We start from the raw sequence: 24,332 nt of genomic DNA, 5'->3' as shown, positions 1-24,332 counted from the left end.
TTATTCTTATCCAACAGTTCATTCGAGTTCCTGTACACATTGTGAAAACTTCAGTGTAGATCATGGAGCACACCTGTGACCCCCCCCCAGCCAAGTATTTCTCCTTTCTCCCCCCCCATCCCTCAACACCATCCCACACCCACACCCAATAAGCGCATACGCTATTAACCTAGTGGCCCCTCCATTTACACGGTTTTCACGTCAGACTCATAAAGATGTATAGCACGGAAACAGACCCTTCGTTCCAACTCATCAATGCCGACTAGATAGCCTAACCTAATCTCTTCCCATTTGCCAGCACATATCCCTCTAAACCATTCCTGTTTCACTGCTGTGTCAGTTGGTAGGTTTCTTTCTCTCTCCCTCACTGACCATGTTGCTCGCTGCCTTTTGTCTGCCTTTCTCCCTTTTAAAAATGCCGCTATTTTGGCTATCTTTCCCCCAAAGTTCCAAAACAATGCAACACAGTGTATAAAACAGTAATTGCTGCTCCTGGAATTCAAGGAAATCACCTCAACACCTAAAAAAAGGAACAGCTCTTTCAGCCACAACTTTTCCAGCCCTCCATCTTGGATTACCCAGAATCCCAAGTCTTGATTCTTGTTTCAGAAAAAGTCAAAAACGCACGGAAATCAGCAGCGTAGCAACCGGCGTTGGACCCTCTGAAACCCGGGGTCCATGCAGACTGGGAAAGTCGCTGCTTTGTTCTTCAGCACATGCACAGTTGGCTCATTTAGCTGGCATGGCAGCACAATGCCATCTGAATACCGACCAGCTCACACATAAACCCTTCACTGGAGACACAAACATAAAGACAGAGTCCAGCACTAAGCTGGCTGGGGTCACCAAACCCAAACACAACCCTCACTTTCAGCACCCGACCCTCGATTTAAAGAATGAGCGACAAGAAAAATGGCATTTATAACATTTTATTAAACAATTCAACCCAAAATTCCTTTAAAAAAAATTAAATGGACAACTAAAACTTGTCTGGATGAGCTTTCATTTCTTCTTTGATTCGGTTTTCCACCTGCAGTGAGAGACTGGTGTTGGTGCTGGGCAGATTGTAGCTGATGAAAACCTGTTTTCCTGTCTTCTTCGCTGCATGGTACATTCAAAAGGAACAAATGGGAGTCCAGTTAAAACCTGATGTGGAACACGGGTTTTCAGTACATTTCAATGGCACATGACCTAAGAAGTTCTTACGAGGAAAGGCTGAGGGAACGGAGTCTGTTTTCGTTGGAGAGAAGAAGGTTGAGAGGTGACTTAATCAAAATGTATAAGATAATCAGAGGATTAGATAGGATGGACAGTGAGAGCCTTTTTCCTCAGATGAAGGCTAACATGAGAGGACATAGATTTAGGACAGATATCGGGTTAGTTGCTTTACGCAGAGATTAGTAGGGGTGTAGAATGGCCTGCCTGCAACAGTCGTAGACTTGCCGACGTTAAGGACATTAAAATGGGTATTATACATGTGGATAATAATGGAACGGTGTAGATTAGATGGGCATCAGATTAATTTCACAGTCGGCGCAACCTCCAGGGCCGGAGCTGTAACGTTCTATGTTCTATATGTAACTGGGATGCTTGTTCCTCATCCAGAAACAATCTTGATGTACAAACCATCAGTAAAACACTGAACTGCACATTTATTGTGAACTGGAAGCCAACTGACAGCATCTCTACTTATCGCAAATCTAATCAAGGGGTGCTTTCTGCTCTTCCCCTAATATTACTGCTCTGGAAAAGCAACCCCTTATTGCAGATTTACTGCTTAATTAGTACCTCCATCACCCACAAAGCCTCTTCAGTCTGTATACAGTCCTCACTAATAAAGCCTACCTTCTCAATGCAACACATGCTGTTACCCGTGAAGGCAGGATCTTGTCTGTCTTTTACAGTCTATGAAGATCATCTACAGGACCAGCTAAGTAAGTGGGCACTCTCATAATGGTTTTTAAAATGGAATTCACTCCTTTAAAATAAGTGACACATTAACATTGAAAAGGAAATGAAGTGGCTGTAAAACATTAAGGCAACTTTAATAATCCACAAAAGTATTAAAGTGATATAAATGACATATTTTAACCTGACTTTTAAAAATAATATATATGAAATTAAAGGATTAGTAGCATCCCACAAATTAATCGGTTGCTGTCATTCTCTCTTCTTCACATGTCCCCAGTTCCAACAATTCCCTGGATTTTAAAAAAATGAGCAGAGCATTGGGGAAATTCACTCTCTAATTTCCCCAAATTCCTAACCAAAATGGTCTCATCTCTATCTCAGTCACCATGGGATTACTCTTCAACTGGTTCAAGGAGGATAAAGAGAAAGACAGAAAATAGACGGGCTCTTTACAAATTGAGAAATCTAGATGAAGAGCCAAGGCTTATCGAGATCTCAAGCCTCGCTCGAACAGCTTGAAGAGGGAATCAAACATCGAGGTTGATAGGGAGTCACACTTGGCTGGAGTGCTGCTCCAACAACACACAAACTCCAGCAATCAGCTTGACTGGAACCACACCTCCCACTTTCAACATTCAATCCCTCCACCACTGACATTCAGTAGCAGCAGTGTGTACCATCTACAAGATGGCAGTACAGCGACTCACCAAGGCTCCTTCAAGAGCACATTCCAAATCCAGAAGCTCTTCATCTAGAAGGACAAGGTTAGATTACTTACAGTGTGGAAACAGGCCCTTCGGCCCAACAAGTCCACACCAACTCACCGAAGCACAACCCACCCAGACCCATTCCCCTACATTTACCCCTACCCCTAACACTACAGGCAATTTAACATGGCCAATTCACCTAACCTGCACATTTTTGGAATGTGGGAGGAAACCGGAGTACCCAGAGGAAACCCACGCAGACACGGGGAGAATGTGCAAACTCCACACAGTCAGTCACCTGAGGCGGGAATTGAACCCGGGTCTCTGGCGCTGTGAGACAGCAGTGCTAACCACTGTGCCATATAAGGGAACACCACCACCTGTAAGTTGCTCTCTAAATTGTGCTCTCCAAATCCTGATTCCTGATGAAGGGCTTATTCCTGAAACATTGATTCTCCTGCTCCTCAGATGCTGCCTGACCTGCTGTGCTTTTCCACCACCATACTCTTGACTCTGATCTCCAGCATCTTCAATCCTCACTTTCTCCTACTCTCCTGACTTGGAAATATATCCCAGTTCCTTCGGTGTCGGTAGGTCAAACTCTTGGAACTCCTTTTCGAACAACATTATGGGGTCTGCTAAAGCACATGGACTGAGGATTGATTTGATGGTATTGTCAAAATGGAGAGGGACAAGAAACAGTAGGAGAGAAAAGAGTGGGTGGTTGGGAGCTAATGGCATGAACTGATTATCTTCTGGATGTCAAGCTATAATCCTATCCTGGACAAGGAGGCGCAAGAAAATGTCTGATAAAACTCTAAAATGTATAGCCTTACAACACAGACTGAGGCCTTAAATCACACAAACTGGCATCCAATCATTGGGCCAAGACGTTTTACTTTAATGGGATTGGGTGGGTGTGGCAGAACAGGAATGATGACTGCATAAAGGGAATAAGAAAAACAAAATGAAAACAAGTCACAATATTTTTGTCGATTAAGAAACATTCTTACCTAGTCTTTGTGCCACAGAGTTTGGAGTGGTATCAGAGGAATCTCCAAGGATTAATGTGGATACTGGCATTGGGTCCTGCAAATCAACATTTCCATATTTAGATACTGCATTTTAAGACTTTTAATGTTTAAAATAGCCACATGTGTGTTGTTTCTTCTTCAGCATTTGTTTGTGGGTATCGCCGGCTAGGCCAGTATTTATTATCCATCCCTAACTGCCCTCAATAAGGTGGTAGTGAACCAACAACCTGGACCACTGTGGGTCACATGGACTAGTGACACACAGAGTCATAGAGTCATGGAGATGTACAGGATGGAAACAGACCCTTTAGTCCAACCTGTCCATGCCGACCAGATATCCCAACCCAATCTAGTCCCATCTGCCAGCACCCGGCCCAGATTACTTTACCTGGAGTGTGCAAGCACAGGCAGGAGTTGAAGTACTGTCCTCACGGAACATTCTGCAATCTATTTGCGCATTCTCCAGTAACACAGACAGCAAATAACTTGTGTGATAGTAACCAAAGTCCAACTTGCCCCAAAATCAGAACCATTTTCTCATCAAGGGACAGATTTATCTGGGATCTGGGATTGATGGAGAGCTGTTCACTTTTTACCCACTGAAAACTACCTCAGCTGTAGAAAGCTGGGCAGATCAACACAGAGATGCGAACTATCAGTGTCAATCAGGATTCCAACACACAGAATGTATGGTGGATATCCATAAGCCAGCGATTGTTTAAAAATAATCAGCAAGACTTTCAATAATCCCCCTCCCTTATTGTGGTTTAATCCCTTCAGAAGTTATGTTTTCTTCAACCACGCATTTTAACTGCGCTGTGATTAATAAGTTTTGATGTAGGTCAGGACAAACTAACTTCATAATTGCTGAGTGCCATTTATGTGATCAAATGGTCACATTTTCAGTTAATCTTTAGAATAATCTTCTTCCTAAATTCCAAATACTTCAGCTTCTACTTTCACCTCGTGTGCACGTCCACATCTGGAGTTTGCTCAGTGTGAAAACATTGTTAAAAAATGACTTTTTCGTTTGTGGTCTTTTTGCAGAAGTGGCTGGGTATTTGGTAAAAATCCTTTCATGTGATTGAGCAGCTAGCAAACCCAATGGTATCACTGTTGCTCTATGTTCATAACAGCCCAGTGATCAGAAATAGTATCATTGCATCACAAGAGGTGAAGTTCCCACCTAAGAGATCACTCGATGTTTTCAGCAACATTTAACCCTGTGGGTCAGTGACAAGTGTTGGCAGCTCATTCCATACACGTACCACCCTCTGCGTGAAAAAGTTGCCCCTTAGTTCCCATTTAAATTTCCTCCCCCTCATCCTAAACCTATGCCCGCTAGTTCTGGACTCCCCCACCCTAGGGAAAAGACTTTGTCTATTTATCCTATCCATGCCCCTCCCTGATTTTGTAAACCTCTATAAGGTCATCCCTCAGCCTCTGATGGTCCAGGTAAAACAGCCCCAGCCTATTCAGCCTCGCCCTATAGCTCAAACCCTCCAACTCTGGCACCATCTTTGTAAATCTTTTCTGAACCCTTTCAAGTTTCACAACATCCTTCCGATAGGATTGAGACCAGAATTGCATACAATATTCCAAAAGTGGCCAAACCAATGCTCTGTACAGCTGTAACATGACCTCCCAACTCCTGTACTCAATGCTCTGACCAATAAAGGAAAGGGTGCCAAGTGCCTACTTCACTATCCTATCTACCTCCAACCCGACTTCCAAGGAACTCTGACCTTGCACTCCAAGGTCTCTTTGTTCAGCAACACTCCTCAGAGGAAGTGTTGGAGGGTGGTACAATTACAACATTTAAAATACACCTGGATAGGTATATGAATAGGAAGGGTTTAGATGGATATAGGCCAAGTGCTGGCAAATGGGACTAGATTAGATTAGGATATCTGGTTGGCACGGACAAGTTGGACTGAAGGGTTTGTTTCCATGTTGTACATCTCTGTGACTCTAAGTGCTCTTTGCTTTACTGCTGACTGCGAAGTCCAGTGGAGGGAATTTTAATTCCCGTATAGACTCACGTAAAAGTAGAACATTTGACGCTCATTTTAGGCAAAATGTTAAGGACTCACTGAAATAGTTCCACTGAGGCCAGTATCCCATTCACCAAGTCACTCTGTATTTACACATGTATAGTACATGACACTGACCCAGCTAGCTCAGAGTCGGGTCTGAGACTGAGCATAATCTCTGACCCTCCTGTTCATTTTTTTTCTTTTTTTTCTATTCTGATCCAGCTCCCAGAGTGAAGACTCTCCTGTTCATATCTGTCAGCCAGGGCTCCCTGATTGAGGCTGTTAATCTGGTCCAATCGGGGAGCTCATATTCTATGAGATCCATCTGGCTGGCCTTGTTGCCGTTGTCTTTTACACATACAATGTTTGCAAGGGGTAATTTTCAACTAAAAGACATCATGGGCCTCCTGGCCCACAGACAGGGACAGACAATCAGTGTGCCACAAAAATCCCATGTCCTTCCACACCCAATATTTCCAGCAACGTCCCTTTGAAAAACAAAAACAGGTTTGAGTCTGGTTAGTTTCCAAGTCCAGGTGAGTTTATATTTTCAGACTGATATGGGTGTGGAGAAGTACTGAAGTACCCAATTAATTATTCATCAATGTAAGTGAGAAGTGAAGGATTCTGTTTAGTCAAATGTCAGCCAAAAGCTAATGTTTAATTCTTACTCTTGTACGTCCAGTGGGTCAGTGTGGAGTGTGTGTGAGTGGAGAGAGAGCGAGAGCAAGAGATGTGAAAAAGTTCAGAAAAGATTTATAAGGATGTTGCCAGGGTTGGAGGGTTTGAGTTACAGGAAGAGGCTGAATAAGCTGGGGCTGTTTTTCCTCGAACATCAGAGGCTGAGGGGTGACTTTATAAGGTCATGAGGGGCATGGATAGGGTAAATAGACAAGGTCTTTTCCCTGGGCTGGGGCAGTCCAGAACTAGAGGGCATAGGTTTAGGGTGAGAGGGGAAAGATTTAAGAGAGACCTAAGAGGCAACTTTTTCATGCAGAGGGTGGTACGTGCATGGAATGAGCTGCCAGAGGAAGTGGTGGAGGCTGGTACAATGACAACACTTAAAAGGCATCTGGATGGGTATATGAACAGGAAGGGTTTAGAGGGATATGGGCCAAGTGCTGGCAAATGGGACAAGATTAATTTAGGATATCTAGTTGGTAAAAACAATGACTGCAGATGCTGGAAACCAGATTCTGAATTAGTGGTGCTGGAAGAGCACAGCAGTTCAGGCAGCATTCAAGGAGCTTCAAAAATCGACATTTTGGGCAAAAACACTTCATCAGGAATAAAGGCAGTGAGCCTGAAGCGTGGAGAGATAAGCTAGAGGAGGGTGGGGGGGGGGAGAAAGTAGCATAGAGTACAATGGGTGAGTGGGGGAGGGGATGAAGGTGATAGGTCAGGGAGGAGAGGGTGGAAAAGGAGATAGGCAGGTAGGACAAGTCCGGACAAGTCATGGGGACAGTGCGACCAAACGGTCTGTTTCTGTGCTGTGCGTCTCTGTGACTCTAGTAATCATGGAAATGAAGAAGATCGATATGAGAGGGAAAAGAACTTCATTGGCCAAGAAATCTTGTTTTTAAAAGTAGGAGAAAATATGTGAAGTTTCTGGTTTTGCTGTACTTCCCCTGGAAGCCATGTCTGATACTGTCATTGGATGCTGGGAATGGAAGGTGTTGTACTCCATAACAGAATATCCATTACCTGAATTAACATGTACTTAATGCACTTCCACTGATTTGTGGATCAGTAAAGGAACACCTTATAGAATATTAGTTAAATACTATTTTAACCAGTCTTGCAAACCTCTGGGAGTTTTTTTAAAATAAAATGAAGCAACTTGACAATGTTATATCCATTGTTGGTATATTTTTAGTTACAGAATAAACAGGTTGAAAAAATAAGAAATGTCATTAGAATTTAGAAGAATGAAGGGGATCTTATAGAAAGATATAAACTTATGAACAGACGACAGAAGCAGGGAGGCTGTTTCCACTGGCAGGTGAAACTAGAACCAGGGTGCAGATAAGAGGGGGCAGATTTAGGACTGAGCTGAGGAGGAACTTCTTCACCCAAAGGGTTATGAACCTGTGGAATTCCCTAGGTAAAAACAATGACTGCAGATGCTGGAAACCAGATTCTGGATTAGTGGTGCTGGTCCTCCAGGCGTCTGGTGGTGAGGGAGCGGCGGTGAAGGAGGCCCAGGACCTCCATGTCCTCGGCAGAGTGGGAGGGGGAGTTGAAATGTTGGACCACGGGGCGGTTTGGTTGATTGGTGCGGGTGTCCCGGGAACATGGCTGATCTCATTCCCACCTAGCTGTGATAACCTTTCACCCCCTTGTTGATCCACCTACCTCTAATTTAAAAACACTTAACGACTCTGCTTTCATCACCAAGAAAGTTACAAAGAATCACAACACTGACAGAGAAAAGTTTCACCTCAACTCCGTCTTAAATAGGCAATTCTTTCTTTTAAATAGTAAGCCCTAGTTCTAGATTCACCCCCAGGAGAGTCTGGTCTTCGCACATTCTCCTGTCTAGAGCTTTCAAACCGTATATAGAGTCATACAGCACGGAAACAGATCCTTCGGTCCAACTCGTCCGCACCATCCAGACATCCCAATCTGATCTAGTCCCATTTTCCAGCATTCCCACTAAACCTTCCCTATCCACATACCTATCCAGACACCTTTTAAATGTTGTAACTGTACCCACCTCCACTGGCAGCTTGTTCCATACACACACCATCCTCTTCATGAAAAAGTTATCCCTCGGGTCCCTTTGAATCTTTCCCCTTTCACCTTCAACCTACGCCCTCTAGTTTTGGACTCCCCTATTGTTCTTCAATCTCATTCTCCAGCAACTTTTTCACTTGTTTACAGGAGATACAGGCAATTGGTACATTGTGAAGTTTCCTAGTCATTGAGTTTCAATCAAGTTGTTTCTCACTCTTCTAAACTCCAGTGGGTACAAGCCCAGTCTATGGGACATTTCCTCATTAAATGCATTAGTGAAATAAACCTTCTCTAAACAATATTGATGCCCTTTGTTAAATAAGAGACAAATACTGGATGTAGTGCTCCAGATGGAGATTCACCAATGTCCTGTGTAAATGAAGCATTATCTCCATATGTCTGTATTTGATTAGCTTTCCTAATCATTTGCTAAACCTGCACATTAAGCTTTTGCAATTCATACACTGGGACACATAGATCCCTCTGCATCTCAATATTTGGATTTTTTTTTCCTTGCCAAAATGGACAATTTCACATTTTCTCAATCTTATACCCCATTTGTCAGGTCTGTGCCTATTCAATTTACCAATCTATATCCCTTTGTAACCTCCTTAGGCCCTCTTCACAACTATCCTTGTGTCATCAACAAATTAACAAGCATACCTTTATCCTGTTATCCAGGTTAGCTGTACAAGTTGTGAACAGTTGAGACCCCAGAACTGATCCATGTGGTACACCACTTGGTACATTTTATCAGCCAGAAGAAAAAACTTACTTAAGCCAAGTCTCTGTTTCCTGTTAGCTAACCAAACTTCTTTGCAAGAAAGAAAAAGATCTCTGGACTGGAAATATTAACTCTGTTTTCTCTCCACAGATGTTGCCAGACCTGCTGAGTTTTACCAGCAATTTCTGTTTTTGTTTCAGATTTCCAGCATCCTCAGTTCTTTATTTCGTTCTATAGATGTCATTAAGTTATTCCCGACACCAGAAACTTTTTTTTTGTAATAACCTTTGATGTGGCATCTTACTAATTGCCTGCTGAAAATCTAAGGACAGTATATCCACCAGTTCCCCAATATCCATATTATTTGACTCGTCAAAAAGATGCTATTTAAAAAAACACAAAATGGGTTGAAATGATTTCCCATTCACAAACCACGTTGAGTCTGTCTGATTATCTTTAATATTTCTAAATGTCCTGCATTATTAAAAGTCTTTAACTTAGCCCCATGACAGATGTGAAGTTAACAGCCCTATAATTTCCTGCTTTCTAACGCCTTCTCTTTTTGAATAAAGAGAGTTTTACACTTTCCAATTTCATGGGAACCTATGAATTTTGAAAAATTACACCAACTATCTAACTATTAATTCTTTTGAAGACCCTATCAGGCTCTGGCGCATGTTTCTGTAAATGAACGTCTCCCCCCCACTACCCAACTCCTGCAAAGCACAATCACTGAGAGTTTTCGTTCTGACCACTCGGGGGAGTTCCAGAAACAGTCATCCCTGTGGTTGCTCATGTAATCTCCTCGAACGAAATGCAATATCAGCACCAAACGTTTTGTCGAGGGGAGGATTAAGGGAACAATACGGGGAGCGTGTTACTTACAAACTTGGTGCACATGGCTACAGCAAGGTTGGAGAGGGTAGGGGTGCTCCCTACCCATAAGAAGAAGCTGTCCTTCATGCGGAGGACGTGAAAATGCACCATCTGCTCCGACAGCTTCTCGCTGAAGTTGTGCACGGACAGAGCCTGCTGGGTAGCAGCCCCAGCCTCTCCCGCAGCCTGCATCCTCTCAGCCGGCCTGGCTTCACAGACACAAGCGGCTGAGCGCTCCCCGGGACTGACTCTCCTGTCAATCACCCGAACGGGGAGTCCCCCTCTCTCTCTCTCTCTCTCTCGACAGCAGAGTCAGCCCTTCCTGGTCCGCCTCTTGTTGTTGCTGACTCACAGCTCAGCCCTTTAATCTCAGCAATCACTGCTGCAGCCAGAGGGCGATGCAAGTACAGGGTTGGAACTGCAGATAAATCCAGCTATTTTTGCAGCAACCTCTCTCAGGCACACAGAACTGTTACACAAGAGTTAAAAATCACACAACACCAGGTTATAGTCCGCTAGGTTTATTTGGAAGCACTAGCTTTTGCAGCGCTGATCCACCTGATGAAGGAGCTGTGCTCTGAAAGCTAGTGCTTCCAAACAAACCTGGTGGACTATAACCTGGTGTTGTGTGATTTTTAACTTTGTCCACCCCAGTCCAACGCCGGCGTCTCCACATCATTGTTACACAGAAGCAGTCAATTCAGCACTTTGTCCTACACCAGCACTTCCAGAAACGTGGACTTCGCCCCTTGATGCTGCCTGGCTTGCTATGTTCTTCCAGCCTCCTGCCTGTCTACTACTAAAAAGAAACGAGCAGACTATGACCGGAGGCAGAGCCTCAAAGTGAACAGACTCTTTAGAATTGGGTTGAAAAGGAATTTCTTCAGCCGAGGGTTGTGTATCTGTGGAACTCATTGCCACAGAGTCATTGAGTGTATTTAATATAGAAACGAATAGGTCCTTGATTACTCGGGGGAATCAAAGGTTACAGCGGTGAAGGTGAGAGAGTGGAGGTGAGAAACAGCAAGGTAAAAACAAGGACTGCAGGTGCTGGAAACCAGAGTCTAGATTAGAGTGGTGCTGGAAAAGCGCACCAGGTCAGGTAGCATGCAAGGAGCAGGAGCCATTATTTGATACCCTTACTTCTTTTGCTCTCAATCTGTGCCCCTCTTGTTCTTGTCCCGTTTACAGTAACAGCTTCCATGATTTTGGAAATCTCTGTCAGATCTTCTTTTGGCATTTTGCTTTCCAGAGAGCACAGATCCAACTTGTACAAACTACATGATTGAAGTTTCTCATTTCTGGAACCGTTCTTGTCTATCGATTCTAGACTTCCTCCAAAGTGTTCATAACTTTCCCATAATGTGGTATCCACAACTGTTCACAATACTGCAGCAGGGGCCTAATGATACAAGTTCAGGATCACTTCCTTACTCTTGTACTCTCCACCTTTATTAATAAAACTGAGGATACTACAAATGTTATATTAAACTCCCATTAATTGTGTTCCTTTGCTTTATTTGCCTTCACCAAATGCAAATATTTTTGCTGTGAAGCAGTCTGTGTGGAACTCTCTGTATGAAGGTAGCCTCTTCCAATTATGTCTCAATCATATTTGTCCCCTGTATGCCCTCCAAAGGGGTAACAGTAATTAGCTCAGTCTCTGACCATGGCATCATCAACATTTCTCAGTTCTGATCAGACAGAAGCACCGAAGACCTCAGAGAATTACAAGAAAGTCACAAAAAAACTTAAACAAGAACTAGGCTTGAAAGGAAACACAGCAGCTTGTACTTTTTCTTGAAAAGAAACTTAATAAACCTCAATAATTGTACTACACAATGACACAACACTATGCCTAAGGCTCTTCCTCACAGTGAGGTTATAGCTTGCCGAATTAATGGGAAAATCTTACTAAATGCGTTATAGCAGTCACCGGACTGCAAACCAGTTATCATTGAAAAAGTCATCGAAATTGTTGACGCAGGAGTTTTGGATGGAATAATGACAGGACAAAATAAAAATGAGTAATGTACTCAGGAGTGTTGCATTAATACCTCCTGGCCTTGAGATGACATTTCGAAATGTATTTTACTTTGTGGTTTATTGTATTTATACAGTACTGATCTAAGGGCTTTATTAATGTGCAAATGGACACTAGCTAAAGCAAGCCCAAAGAAATAATGTGCTGACCTCTAACTAAGGGCTGTCTTCTCTTTTCAAATAGTGGAGGACCTGTTGTGTGCTTCTGTAAGATTTTTCTGATTACAAATTATTTTCAATGTATTTTCTAATCTATTTTTCCGAATCAACCTGTTCGGAGATGTTATTATACACCACTGGAGCAGGTGGGACTCAAACCTGGGCCTCCAGGTCTCAGAATAGGGACCCTCCCACAAAGCGAGCCACAATTTATTTTCTAAATTCTTTACCTTCAACCAAATACATGTGTTTATCAATTAAAGAGGTACTAAGTACCCCCTTCTTGACAGGGCAACACTCAAGGTAATTAGACATAGAAATGCCTATAGACCATAGAGAGAGACATTTTGGTTAAAAGCTTCAAGGGGACGCCACTCACTATTTCTGTTGATTCCATCCAGATGGCACGGACATCTGGGCAGAAATTCCAGGCCTTGGGTTTTCTATTGTCTTTTCTTGCCAGTTTTGCCATTTTTATACCGGAAGGCAATTACTTTCAGGACCCCTCCCATCTCTTTCTGCCTGTTACAAATGTGCACACATTTCTCAATGACCTATCAAGTGTGACTTCTTCATCTTCAGTGGCTCTGTGGGGTACAGAAGAGTGAGAGGTGATCTCATTGAAACATACACGATTCTGAAAGTACTTGAGAGAGTAAACACTGTTTGTGGAGGTTGTTTGCCCTGGCTGGACAAATACAGGGACACAGTTTTATTTAGGATAAGCAGCCAATCATTTGGGACTGAACTGAGGAAAACTATCTTCACTCAAGGGCTGTGAATCTTTGGAATTCTCCACCTCAGAACTCCATTATTGAATATATTTAAGGCTGAGATAGACAGATCTTTGCTTTTTTAAAACCTATTCACAATGAGGACATCACTGGCTAGGCCAGCGTTTATTGCCCATCCTTAATTACCCAGAGGGCAATTAAGAGTCAACCATATTACTGTGGGTCTGGAGTCACATTTAGGCCAGACCAAGATGGCAGTTTCTTCCATTAGTGAACCAGATAGGCTTTTCCCAATAGATTTTTATTGAATTCAAGTTCCACCATCTGCCATTGCAGGGTTTGAACCCTGGACCTCAGAACATTACCTGGGTTTCTGGATTAACAGTCCTACCTCCACCCTCTGCTCCTCTTTCAGGTTCCCCCTCCCCCCCCATCAAAACTAGGACATAAGGAATAGCAGTTGAAGAGCATTCAGTCTCTTGACCCTGCTCTGTCAATGTGATCATGATTGATCTGGCTCAACACCACCTCACCGGCACCCACCCAACAATTGCCTTGATTTGCAGGGACAATAGCGAGGCAATGACCGAGTGGTATTGTCACAGGACTGTTAACAAGCTGCTGTGTTTCCTTTCAAGCCTAGTTCTTGTTTAAGTTTTTTTTGTGACTTTCTTGTAATTCTCTGAGGTCTTCGGTGCTTCTGTCTGATCAGAACTGAGAAATGGCCAGCAAATAATTGGGCTGAACTAAATTTGAATTAATTTTGTTGGGTAGAAGCTCTCATCCTTCATGAACAAAGTGACAGTCAGCACGAAACAGATCCATTTTCACTATTTTTACATTTTAATTAAAATTGTATCCTCTGAATATTACTAAAATGGCAGGGAACCAAGAGCACAGTGGAGTTTTTCTATCTCTCCTCTTCCCTCTCCTATTTCTTTTCTTGTAGTTTTTCCATACCTCCTAGTCCCTTCCTCCCCCTTTCCTCTACTTGGGTCCCATTAACTCCACTTCTTCCAGCAAAGTGCTACACATGCTGATCCTCTGAGTTATAACTGAAGAATACTCGCAACATGCATCAACCAGAAAGAAGCTCTCTCTCCACAGATGCTGACGGACCTGTTGAGTTCCATCAGCATTTTGTCTCTTCATCTTCTGCTTAGCCCAAAAGAGGAACTTCATTTTGACTTCCTATTTGGCGTGCTGACTAGTCATAGAGTCGTACAGCATGGAAACAGACCCTTCAGTCCAACGTGTCCATGCCGGCCAGATATCTTAAATCAATCTAGTCCCATTTGCCAGCATTTGGCCCATATCCCTCTCAACCCTCCCTATTTGTATACCCATCCAGATGCCTTTTAAATGTTGTAATTGTACCAGTGTCCACCACTTCCTCTGGCAGCTCATTTCATACACCAACCTCTGCATAGAAAAGTTGCCCCTTAAGTCCATTTTAAATCTTTCCTCTCTCACTTTAAACCTATGCCCTCTAGTTTTGGATGCTATCAGCCTGGAGAAAAGACAGGACTATTCACCCTTTCCATGCTCCTCATGATTTTATAAATCATGGGTGGCACGGTGGCTCAGTGGTTAGCACTGCTGACTCACGGTACCAGGGTCCCAGGTTCAATTCCAGCCTTGGGTGACTATGTGGAGTTTGCACATTCTCCCTGTGTCTGCATGGGTATTCTTCAGGTGCTCTGGTTTCCTCCCGCAGGCCAGGTGAATTGGCCATGCTAGATTGTCCATAGTGTTAGGTGCGTCAATCAAAGGGAAATGGGTCTGGGTGGGTTACTCTTCGGAGGGTTGGTGTGGATTTGTTGGGCCGAAGGGCCTGTTTCCACACTGAAGGGAATCTAATCTAAATCTCTATAACACCATGTCTCAGCTTCTGATGCTCCAAGGAAAATTATACTCTGAGGTAACCTTGTTCGCTGTCCACTACACCTCCAATTTTGATATCATCTGCAAACCCACTAACCTTACCTCCTATGTTCACATCCAAATCATTTATATAAATGACGAAAAGTAGTGGACCCAGGACCAATCCTTGTGACACACCACTGGTCACAGGCCTCCAGTCTGAAAGGAAACCCTCCACCATCACCCTCTGTCTTCTACCTTTGAGCCAGTTCTGTTTCCAAATGGCTAGTTCTCCCTCTATTCCATGTGATCTAATCTTGCTAATCAGTCTCCCTAGGGTAACCTTGTCAAACACCTTACTGAAGTCCATATAGGTCACGTCCACTGCTCTGCCCTCATCAATCCTCTTCATGACTTCTTCCAAAAACTCAGTCAAGTTCTTGAGACATGATTTCCCATGCACAAAGCCATGTTGACTATCCCTAATCAGTCCTTGCCTTTCCAAATACAAATAAATCCTGTCACTCAGGATTCCCTCCAACAACTTGCCCATCACCGATGTCAGGCTCACCAGTCTATAGTTCCCTGGCTTGTCCTTATCACCTTTCTTAAACAGTAATACCACGTTAACCAACCTCCAATCTTCCGACACCTCACCTGTGACTATCGGCGATACAAATATCTCAGCAAGAGGCCCAGCAATCACTTCTCTAGCTTTCCACAGAGTTATAGGGTACATCTGATCAGGTCCTGGGGATTTATCCACTTTTATGCATTTTAAGACATCCATCACCTCCTCCTCTGTAATATGGACAGTTTTCACGATGTAGCCATCTTTTCCCCCACATTCTGTATCTTGCATGTCCTTCTCCACAGTAAACACTGATGCAAAATACTCGTTTAGTATCTCCCTCATCTCCTGCAGTTCCACACATAGGCTGCCTTGCTGAACTTTGATGGGCCATATTCTTTCCCTAGTTACCTTTTGTCTTTAATGCATTTATAGAATCCCTTTGGATTCTCCTTAACCTTGTTTGCCAACGCCATCTCATGTCCTCTTTCTGCCCTCCTGATTTCTCTCTTAAGTATACTCCTACTGCCTTCTAAGGATTCACTCGAACTCTGCTGTCTATACCTGGCATAAGCTTCCTTCTTTTTCTTAACCAAAACCTCAATTTCTTTAGTCATCCAGCATTCCTTACACCTACCAGCCTTGCCTTTCATCCTAACATACTGTCTCTGGACTCTCGTTATCTCATTTGTGAAGGCTTTCCATTTTCCAACTGCATTGGAGTTTAGAGGAATGAGACAGCATCTTGTAGAAACATTACAAAATATTGGTGGACTTGATTGGGTAGAAGTGGAGAGATTGTTTCCCCTTGTGAGAAAGTCTAGCATCAGACGGTGTAATCTCAGAGCAAAGGATCACACATTGTAAGGCACAGATGATGATCTTTTCTCTCAAAGTGTAATGAATTTATGAATTCTTTACCACAGAGGGCTATGGAAGCTAGTTCATAAAGTATGCTCCAACTGAAATAGACAGATATCTAATCATTAGTGGAATCAAGAGTTATGGGGATGGGGGGATCTAAGATGGCGGCGATCTGAGAAGATCACACTGCAGAGCTTCGCATCGCAGCAGGAGCAGGACGGTCCTTTAACCCACCCAACCCAGGTCATCCAGATTTCTTGGGGCGTTGGAAAGATTGTGGAGCCCCAAGAAACATTTAAAAATTGACTTACCTGTATTTTCAGCTGTCCAGAAATGCCTAAAAAGGGAGGAGGAGCATCTGAGGCCAGGTCTGCAGCTCAGCCTGCAGCAGCCTCAGAGCCGATTACTCTCCAGGACCTGGTGAGCCAGCTCTCGAAATCTCACGAGATGTTGGGGAAACAGATTGATGAGAAGCTGGCTCCAGTCTCTCTCATGCTGCAGAAGCATGAGCAGCAACTGGGAGACCTGGAGAAGAGGACGAATGAGGTGGAGCACAGGGTCATAGTGGTGGAAGCTGATGCCAGTTCATTCAAGGAAGAGATCCAAGCCCTGAAGACGCAGGTTCGTAATTTGCGTGACCAACTGGATGATCTTGAAAACGGGCAGGAGAAAAATCATTTGGTTCAACGGTCTGCCTGAGGGTAAGAAAGGTGAGCGGCCTGCGGAATTTGTTGAAGATTGGCTTCCGAAATTCCTTGACTTGGAGACTGGCATGAGAGGATTGAAGATAGAGAGGGTTCACCGGGTCGCAGCACGGAGGTCGGGTCTGGGTCAACGCCCTTGTCCTTTCCTGGTGCGGTTCCAACATTATCGGGATAAGGAGACAGTCATGGAGGCTTCCAGACTCCAGGGGAAGGATCCAAAGGCCCTAATTTATGAGGGGTCTAAGATCATGTTTTTTCAGGACTTTTCAGCAGCAGTGATCCAGAAACGAAAATCGTATGATGGTGTCAAGAGAAGATTGAAGGAGCTTGGGATTCAGTACTCCCTGAGATATCCGGCAGTGCTTCGGATCACCTTAGATGGATCCATGCATCTCTGTGACACATCGGAGAAGGCAAGAGACTTTGTGGACAAACTAACCTAATTTAAACAATTGTAGTATGTATAAATATCGTTGCTTGGGTATGCGTTTATCATTCTGTAAAAGAAATGGAGGAAATCCGGTTGGAGCTTTGTTTTCCCCCTTTTTTTTCCTCTATTGATAATAATTTGGTTCAAACTATGTCTGGCGGTGGTTAAGATGTACATTTTAAATTTCTAAGTTAGGACATACCAAAGGATGGGTAGGGTATTTATTACCCTTTTTTTTTATAAAAGAATGTTTTTTTATTCATATTGATATTCTATGGGGTGTTTATTCTTTTTAGCTTGTGCTTGTGATGCGGCTCTAGCTGGGAGAAGTGAAGGTGGTTAAGATGGTTAGATGCATATTTATGGGCAGTTCGGGATGAGTAGTTGCCCCCTCCGGGCAAGGGGTGAGTTTCTCTACTCAGCACTATTGGCATTTTATATGTTGGTTTGTTTTCTGGCTTTTGTTGTTTTTTATTTTTAATAATTTTGTATGTTTGTTAAATGTAGTGGTTTTAGTTTATGTAGTTTTTATATTTGGTGGTTTTGTGGTTCGGGTTCCTCCTCTCTGGAACTTAAATGTAATTGCAGAAGATTATGGCTAAAGATTTGATTAAATGGTGGGCCTGGAATATCAAGGGAAGTCACTCACCAATTAAGAGGAAGAAGGTACTCTTAAGTCTTAGAAAGGAGAAGGTGGATATTGCCTTGTTACAGGAGACACATTTGGATGACAAGGAGCATCTGAAATTACAGCAGATTGGCTTTGACAGAGTTTATTTTTCATCATTTAATACCAGAAGTAGGGGAGTGGCTATTTTGGTAAGGAAAAATCTCTCATTTAAATTGTTGGAATGTGTTAAAGACACATACGGGAGGTTTGTAATTCTTAAAGCCTTGATAAATGGGGAAGAATATGGCATTTTAAATGTTTATTGTCCCCCAGCTCATCCTCTTAAATTCTTGGTAGATGCTTTTTCTAAACTGATAAGTCTCAAGTCTCAGCACATCATTATAGGGGGAGATTTTAACTGCCTCATGGACCCCACAGTACACAGGTTGCCTCAAGGTCCCTCGATACCCTCTGCACAAACTAAACAGTTATTGGGTTTGAGTGGGGAATTAGGATTGGTGGACGTCTGGAGGTGTCTCCACCCTACAGGTAGGGATTTCACGTTTTTCTCCAATCCGCACAGATGTCACACGAAGATTGATTTTTTTCTGACCCCTGGATCTGGTGGCATCCTGTACGATTGGTAATATTGCCATCTCTGATCATGCTCCAGTGTACCTCATGGTTAAAATTAAGGATGTTACAGTGGATTCAAGGTACTGGCGAATGGACCCGTTTATTCTCATGGACAGCAAGTTTGTGGAGTATTTCTCTAGGGAATTTTGGGCATTCCTTGACATCAACATAGGCTCGGTTGATAGCTCATCTGTTCTCTGGAAAACTGCCAAAGCTTATGCCAGAGGGTTAGTTATTTCATATTCCACAAGTAGGAAGCGGCAGAAAGGTGAGCAGCAACGTCTCCTTGAAGCACGGTTGAAGGCAGCCAAGAAGGCCTATTTTGACAGACCCTAATTGGTCAAACTACAGAGGATTACGGCACTGCGGTCTGCACTAAATTCCGTGCTCACGCAGATGGCAAAGAAGGAGCTGGCTTTTGCAAAGCAAAGGTTTTACGAGCATGGTGACAAGTCAGGCAAATACTTAGCATACTTTGCCAGAAAGAGAGGTGCCCCACAAACCATTACAGCGATTAGGGAAGGGTCTGGGAACCTAACATGTGATTCTAAAAAGATTAATGTGGCATTCCAGAGATTCTACTCTAAGTTATATCAGTCTGAGAATTGTGAGGAGGGGCAGGCCAAAATGGAATCCTTTTTTAGAGATCTGAAGCTCCCGCGTGTAACTCCCGAACAGTCCTTTCTTAATGCCCCATTATCAGAGCAAGAAATGCAGGAAGCTGTGAGGCAGCTTCAGAGTGGAAAGGCGCCCGCTCCTGATACACCTCCCAGTGAATTCTATAAGGAATTTATAATTATACTGTCAGGCCCGATGCTGAATATGTTTAAGGATTCATACAGTCATGTTTGTCTCCCACCATCTCTGAGAGAGGCCAATATTTCACTTATCCTTAAAAAAGGGAAGGATCTGGAAGACTGTGCTTCATACAGGCCCGTCTCGCTCTTAAATGTGGACTTTAAGATCCTCTCTAAGGCTCTTGCGTTAAGGCTGGAGACTGTGCTACCTTCTATTATTAAACAGGATCAGACGGGCTTCATAAAAGGTCGCAGATCCTCCAATAACGTTAGGAGGCTGCTTAACGTAATTCAAGCATGCCAACAGCAATCAATACAGGGATTGGTGATATCTTTAGATGCAGAGAAGGCATTTGACCGAGTTGAGTGGCCGTACCTTTTCTATACTCTAGACCGGTTTGGTCTGGGTGAAGTTTTCATAAGATGGGTAAAGGTTCTCTACAGTGTACCTATCGCTGTGGCTATTACCAACGGGGTACGATCAAGCAATTTTAATGTTTCTAGGGGCAGCCGGCACCTTTCACCATTACTTTTTACGTTGGTGATTGAACCGTTGGCAGAGGCCATTCGTGGGGATCTCAATATATCAGTTCCAGAATTGGGGTCAAAATTACATAAGATCTCGCTGTATGCAGATGATGTTCTAATTTCCTTGACAAATCCAGCAGTTTCAGTGCCTTGCCTGATACGATGCATTCACGCATCTGGCACTTTTTCAGGGTATATGATTAATTTGCTAAATCAGAGGCTATGCCTATGGGTGGTCTTACGAAAGAGTTGGCTCTTGAGATTGACTATAGATTCCCATTTAGGTGTCACAGGGGGTTTTTATGTATTTGGGCATATTCATACTCCAGTTCTGGATTGGCTGTTCAAAGCCAATTTTACTCAATTATTTGAAAAAATTAAACAAGATCTCCAAAGATGGGAGGCACTTCCAGTCTCATGGTTGGGTCAGAAAGCGCTTATTAAGATGAATATTCTCCCTCGTTTGCTATCCCCTATACGGATGCTCCCCCTGATTTTCAATAAACAAACACTCAGGAGACTGAACGGTTGGTTCAGCTCCTTTATCTGGCACCGTAAACGGCCCCTCATTAAATTAGCCAAACTGCAGTTGCCTCACAGATTGGGGGGAGTAGACCTTCCGGACATCAAAAATGACCAATTAAGCTCACTTTTGACCTACGTAAGTGATTGGGTTTGTGGGGGCCCTCTTTCAATATGGCTAGATATTGAAGTTTCCCAGGCAAGGTGCCCCCTTACCAGTTTGCTGTTTTTGGACAAGGTGAGGACAGTTAGGGAATATTGCCGTAACCCAATAGTCATCAATACTGTTAAAGCATGGAGGGCAATTCGGCAGAGGGAAGGTAATATTGGCAAAACATCTTTGTTTACATCTTTAGTGGGTATGCCGAGTTTTCAACCAGGTATGATAGATTCAGGATTTAAACGTTGGGCAGCTAGGGGTATATTTTACATGGGTGATTTATTTGAGGGAGATGTAATGATGTCCTTCGATCAGTTAGTACAGAAGTACAAGTTACCCAATAGAGACCTCTTTCGTTTTTTTCAAGTTAGGGATTTTATTCAAAAAAGGACCACACTTTTGACTGATCCCTACAAATCTGACATAGAAAGAGGGGTACTAAGGGCTAAGAGTACACTCTCTGTCAGTACTCTATATCACCAATTAGGGGGTGCTACCTCAGATAAGTTTGATCGACTCTGCAAGATGTGGGAAAGAGAGCTGGGTGTTGAAGTTTCTTCAGAGGCATGGGAGGATATTTGGGAGAATGCAAGGAAGATATCAATTTGCAATAGGACCCATGCTTTACAGTTGAAGATTCTCCACAGGGTCCACTTAGCCCCAGATTGTTTGTCAAAATTTAAACCAAGGGTATCTTCAGCATGCCCCAAGTGCAAGGTCTGTACGGGTACTCTTCCCCATTGTCTTTGGTCTTGTGACAGGCTTCAACCATATTGGAGCGCTGTGGTGGGTGCAATGGAGAGGATTTTAGGTGTAGGGGTGGAGAAGGATCCTATTTCGCTCCTTTTGGGCCTTCCCATTGTATTTCCTGCAGAGTCGCATAAGGCAAAACTTTTCAATATTCTTACATTCTTTGCAAGGAAGAATATCTTGCTAGGTTGGACATCAGAAAACGCCCCAGGCCTGTCGGGTTGGCGGAAGATTGTTATGGAGCATATTCCCCTGGATTTTCTCACAAATATGGTACACCACAAAACTGAGAATTTTTACAAGACATGGCAACCCTTTTTGAAATACCTGGACACAGATTTATCTGCCACACTAACAAGGGCTTCTATATAGCTGTAACGATTGTGTTTCATGAGTCCAATATCCAGGGAGGAGGAACTGTGAATGTATGAGTGGTTTGTTTGGCTGGGTTGAGTTATTACTATTTATTTGTTTGCTGTTAGGTATTTATTTAGTTAGTTAAATAACTAGTTTAGGTTTTTTTTTAATTTGATACTTCTCTATATATGTTTAATACATTTGTATAGGAGGGTGGGTTGGGGAATTTTTTTTATTATTTGGGTTTAGTTTTGTACTATTTTTGTACTGTTTTGAATTGCATTGTTTTGTATTTGTTGTGATATTTAAAAATCTATGTTTTCTTAATAAAAATATATTATAAAAAGAAAGAGTTATGGAGATGAGGCAGGAAAGTGGAGCCGAGAGTTATCGGATCTGCTATGATCTAATTGAATGGCAGTGTTCACCCAATGGGCCAAATGGCCGACTTCTGCAGTTATAGCTTAGGGTCTTATATTATGATATGGTCGTATATGATTTGTATATTTTTAATCTCATTTTCTTTAAATGTTGCCACTTTGAACTAGTGGCATTGGTCTATGTTTATGAAGGGGTTTAATGGTTAACTTATCGATACTTCTGGAGTCAAAGTATCTTGAATCCAGTATGAGGCAGTTCGTTTCTGAAACATCAATTGGTATTTATTTGCACTGGGCGACTTTAATGAGTGAATAGTATAATTATTGAAGAGCATTAGCTTGCTTTCGGTTAGTAGGATCAGGATTTTTGTTTTGCTTCAACGAAATACCCAGAACTTGAAAAGCTTTTGGTCTCAGGCTACATAAGTCCTGATTGAATTGGATGTAAGAAACAGCTTTTCGTAGAGAAAGGAATTAGTTTAGTAAAGTTAGCAAAGATGTTAACACAGTGCAAGAGTTTTAGTTTGAAAGTTCCAGTCCAGAAGTATTTGGTTAGAAGCTTGAAGAGATTATTCAAGGTAGAGAAAATCTCAACTCAATTTTGTGAATACTCAAAGAAGAGGCTATCAGATTCTCAAGACAGAATTGAAAGCAACAGTTAAATCAAACATCTAGATGTGATAGAGAGGGAAATTCTCTTTGGTATTGTACAGGGATGCTGCTTGGGATAGATAGAATATTGTATTTTTATTTCAGTTTTTTTCAATTTGTGTTACAGAATGGTTTATTCTATTTTCTTTTCTTTGAGTAATTTATTAGATTAGATTACATTACATTACAGTGTGGAAACAGGCCCTTCAATCAAACATCTAGATGTGATAGAGAGGGAAATTCTCTTTGGTATTGTACAGGGATGCTGCTTGGGATAGATAGAATATTATATTTTTATTTCAGTTTTTTTCAATTTGTGTTACAGAATGGTTTCTTCTATTTTCTTTTCTTTGAGTAATTTATGTCTCATTGCTAAAATCAGATTTGCAGCATTTCGTGAAAGACCAACTTGTTCAATAAAAAATGCAACCAAGTCAGATTTTAGTTTCTGATCTGACTTGTTGAGTAATAATATCAGCGGGGATCATAACAATATATACAACAGATAATTGATTTCTTGTTAAGACAGATGTCTTAATGTTTATTTGCTATGCTTACATGACAACAAGAAACATATTTACACATATTCAGGTTTATGCACTTACTGTTGTGTATGCACATGACTGGCTGACTGAAGACACATCACCGACTCCATGATATAGCGATGCTGCGTGTACCTTTATACCAGAATGTCACATGTTGTAACATCATTGTTTTAAAGATGCAAGACTGTCTGGTCTGCAATTTGTGGCAATGTTCAACATTCCCCCACTTGACTTTTAAAGAATGGGAGCCCTTACTTGAGACATATACAAGGATGCATAGAGATACCTTGCTTCTATACATCATATAATACCTAGGTGGATGTATGTGTATATTTATGCAGTTATCACAACTTGATAGTGTAGCTTCACTCTGAGGTATGCTATGTGTCATCATGGATGTGTGTATGTCCTAGATGTGTGATCCTGCACCCACACCTCCCTCCTCACCTCTATCCAAGACCCTAAAGGGAAGCTTCCACATCCATCAAAGTTTCACCTGCGCATCCACCAATGTCATTTATTGTATCTGTTGCTCCCGATGCGGTCTCCTTTACATTGGGGAGACTGGACACCTTCTCGCAGAGCGCTTTAGGGAATATCTCTGGGACACCCGCACCAATCAACCCCACCGCCCAATGGCCCAACATTTCAACTCCCCCTCCTACTCTGCCGAGGACATGCAGGTCCTTGGCCTCCGTCACTACTGCTCCCTCACCACCCAATGCCTGGAGGAAGAACGCCTCATCCCTAGAGGCTCCCTGCCTTCATTCCTGATGAAGGGCTTTTGCTTGAAACGTCAATTTTCCTGCTCCTCGGATTCTGCCTGACCTGCTGTGCTTTTCCAGCACCAGTCTAATCTAGACTCTGATCTCCAGCATCTGCAGTCCTCACTTTTGCCTCGATGTGTGGTTATCTGCCATGATATCTTCAGCATTCAAGTCATCATCCTGTGTGATGTGTGTTTGGTGCAGTTCAGATATCTTGTCTATTTCTTTTCAGGACTT

General features: G+C 42.7%; 1 protein-coding gene across 3 annotated transcripts; it reads right to left on the bottom strand.

Moving 5' to 3' along the window:
• Positions 1-913: 913 nt before the first annotated feature.
• On the bottom strand, positions 914-10,352 carry psmg4 (proteasome (prosome, macropain) assembly chaperone 4). Of its 3 annotated transcripts, none has more exons than XM_043719474.1 (3): positions 10,034-10,352; positions 3,632-3,707; positions 914-1,115 (listed from the first exon to the last, which is right to left on the bottom strand). In XM_043719474.1, the coding sequence occupies exons 1-3, from the start codon at positions 10,214-10,216 to the stop codon at positions 1,003-1,005; spliced, it is 372 nt and encodes a 123-aa protein (XP_043575409.1). In that variant the 5' UTR covers positions 10,217-10,352; the 3' UTR covers positions 914-1,002. The 3 variants fall into 3 exon arrangements, with proteins under 3 accessions (XP_043575409.1, XP_043575410.1, XP_043575408.1); XM_043719475.1 differs by having other exon boundaries at positions 914-1,101; positions 10,088-10,343; XM_043719473.1 differs by having other exon boundaries at positions 914-1,101; positions 10,034-10,337.
• Between the last annotated feature and the right edge of the window lie 13,980 nt (positions 10,353-24,332).

This window comes from Chiloscyllium plagiosum, chromosome 29 (assembly GCF_004010195.1).
Source record: "Chiloscyllium plagiosum isolate BGI_BamShark_2017 chromosome 29, ASM401019v2, whole genome shotgun sequence".
NCBI classification, from domain to species: domain Eukaryota; kingdom Metazoa; phylum Chordata; class Chondrichthyes; order Orectolobiformes; family Hemiscylliidae; genus Chiloscyllium; species Chiloscyllium plagiosum.
Note: the sequence above shows the minus strand (reverse complement) of the source record. Positions and strands in the feature narration are given on the sequence as shown.

Excerpts from the sequence above, each read along its gene's own strand:
- psmg4 (XM_043719473.1), bottom strand. The coding sequence starts at position 10,216 with ATGCAGGCTGCGGGAGAGGCTGGGGCTGCTACCCAGCAGGCTCTGTCC. Across the intron at positions 3,708-10,033 it reads TAGCCATGTGCACCAAGTTT|GACCCAATGCCAGTATCCAC; the intron begins GTAAGTAACACG and ends GTTGATTTGCAG. Across the intron at positions 1,102-3,631 it reads CTCTGTGGCACAAAGACTAG|CGAAGAAGACAGGAAAACAG; the intron begins GTAAGAATGTTT and ends TGTACCATGCAG.